The following is a 2,444-nucleotide window of genomic DNA, read 5'->3' on the forward strand; positions in this document are numbered from 1 at the left end:
GCAATGAGAAGCCATGTAGAATTTGGGAGAATAAGAGAGGAAAAATAGGAGACCCCCGCTTCACTGGGACCCCCGCCTTCGCTCAGCTCTCGCTCGGGACCATGACCTCTGAGGTGGCGCGGCACTTGCTCTGTCAGTCTCACATGCCAACAAAAACAACTTGTCTGTCCTCACAAGTATCTGATGATGAACAGAAACAAAAAAAAGAAAATATTCGTTCTTTAACTATGTCTGGCCATGTTGGTTTTGAGAGTTTGCCTGATCAGCTGGTCAATAGATCCATTCAGCAAGGCTTCTGTTTTAATATTCTCTGTGTGGGGGAGACTGGAATTGGAAAATCAACGCTGATTGACACATTGTTTAATACTAATTTTGAAGACCATGGATCCTCACATTTTTACCCACATGTTAGACTTAAAGCCCAGACATATGAACTCCATGAAAGTAATGTTCGATTGAAATTGACCATTGTGAATACAGTAGGATTTGGTGACCAAATAAACAAAGAAGAGAGCTACCAACCGATAGTTGACTACATAGATGCTCAGTTTGAGGCCTATCTCCAAGAGGAGCTGAAGATCAAGCGCTCTCTCTTTAACTACCACGATTCTCGCATCCATGTGTGCCTCTACTTCATCTCCCCCACAGGTCACTCTCTGAAGACACTGGATCTCTTAACAATGAAGAGCCTTGACAGCAAGGTGAACATTATACCAGTGATTGCCAAAGCAGATGCAATTTCTAAAGCTGAATTACAGAAGTTTAAGATCAAGCTCATGAGTGAATTGGTTAGCAACGGTGTTCAGATATATCAGTTTCCAACAGATGATGAAACTATTGCTAAAATCAATGCTTCAATGAATGGACATTTGCCATTTGCTGTTGTAGGAAGTATGGATGAGGTAAAAGTTGGAAATAAGATGGTCAAAGCTCGCCAGTACCCTTGGGGTGTTGTACAAGTGGAAAATGAAAACCACTGTGACTTTGTAAAGCTCCGGGAAATGCTCATTTGTACAAACATGGAAGATCTGCGAGAACAGACCCACACTAGGCATTATGAACTTTACAGGCGTTGCAAACTGGAGGAAATGGGCTTTACAGATGTGAGCCCAGAGAATAAGCCACTCAGTCTTCAAGAAACCTATGAAGCCAAAAGACATGAATTTTATGGTGAACGTCAGAGGAAGGAAGAAGAAATGAAGCAGATGTTTGTGCAGCGAGTAAAGGAGAAAGAAGCCATATTGAAAGAAGCTGAAAGAGAGCTGCAGGCCAAATTTGAACACCTTAAAAGAGTTCACCAAGAAGAGAGAATGAAGCTTGAAGAGAAGAGAAGACTCTTGGAAGAAGAAATAATTGCTTTCTCAAAAAAGAAAGCTACCTCAGAGATATACCAGAACCAGTCCTACATGGCATCGGGCAGCAACCTGAAGAAGGACAAGGACCGTAAGAACTCCAATTTTATGTAAAACAAAGGTTCCAGATCACAGAAGGTCATCACAAGCAAAAATTATTAAAATGTTAGAAGTATACTTTGATTTTCTTGCTGTTTTTATTTGCTGTATCATTTATTCTATATTTGGCAAATGGCTGTAGTTACTGCCATTTATGGAAAAATATTTTTAAGTATAAGGTTAATACATAAGCCACAGTGGGTGATACCACTTTTATATTCACTGTTGTTAGAAGTTTTCAAGTTGCTGGTTTGTGATGAATCTAAATCATTTCCCCTGTTGCCCAGTTATTGTCACTTACATGCATTGTACCACAGAGCAAAGTGTCAATGCCGTTGAAAATACAGAAGTCATTCATTATATGGCTATCTGATTGCATTTATATTCCAAGATGAACTCCTTTTTTGTACATACTAAAGGTAAATTTTGGGAAATATGTTTTAAAATGTATTATGTACCTGAAGCTCTAACCTCTTAATAGTTTCATAGAACTTTTTTTTAGTTTTTGATACCATTATCCAATTGGTAACATGATCCTAAGCTTTTGTATCAAATTATGTAACATGGCCTTCCACAATTCAGTGTGCCTTATTGTGGTTGATGTATTGTTGTGATGAAACAAGATGTGTGTAAAAGTAAAAACATCTAGGTATAAATCATCTAGTGATGAGTACCTTTGAACCTGGGGTATTGCCACTCTATTTCATTAGAATGTTTTACATACTTGTTGTTTAAAACTCTGTTTTCCAGGGGAAAAATCATAAGGTAGAATCATCTTATTAAAAATATTTCTTAAGAAAATAACTGTGAGCAACTGAATATTAAAGATGAAAATTTAGATAATCCATATATTAAGGGATATTTGAATTCAGTGCCTTTGTAGCGTTCTTAGAACAATTTAATGCCTTCTAATTTTTTCTTAACAGTCATTGGTATATAAATTTTCATTTTTTGTACTTGAATACCCTAAATAAAATTGACACTTACTCTTGA

The 2,444-nt window shown here is 37.3% G+C and overlaps 1 protein-coding gene across 2 annotated transcripts; it reads left to right on the forward strand.

Annotated features, from left to right (window-relative positions):
- The first annotated feature begins 54 nt into the window (after positions 1 to 54).
- LOC116629683 (septin-10) lies at positions 55 to 2,433 on the forward strand. 2 transcript variants are annotated; one of them, XM_032399915.1, is made up of 2 exons: positions 121 to 1,128; positions 1,259 to 1,414. In XM_032399915.1, the coding sequence occupies exons 1-2, from the start codon at positions 144 to 146 to the stop codon at positions 1,312 to 1,314; spliced, it is 1,041 nt and encodes a 346-aa protein (XP_032255806.1). In that variant the 5' UTR covers positions 121 to 143; the 3' UTR covers positions 1,315 to 1,414. The 2 variants fall into 2 exon arrangements, with proteins under 2 accessions (XP_032255805.1, XP_032255806.1); XM_032399914.1 differs by having other exon boundaries at positions 55 to 2,433.
- The last annotated feature ends 11 nt before the right edge of the window (positions 2,434 to 2,444 follow it).

This window comes from Phoca vitulina, unplaced genomic scaffold (genome assembly GCF_004348235.1).
Source record: "Phoca vitulina isolate PV1807 unplaced genomic scaffold, GSC_HSeal_1.0 scaffold2183, whole genome shotgun sequence".
Taxonomy (NCBI): Eukaryota; Metazoa; Chordata; class Mammalia; order Carnivora; family Phocidae; genus Phoca; species Phoca vitulina.

Coding starts and splice junctions, on each gene's coding strand:
- LOC116629683 (XM_032399914.1), top strand. CDS start 102: ATGACCTCTGAGGTGGCGCGGCACTTGCTCTGTCAGTCTCACATGCCA.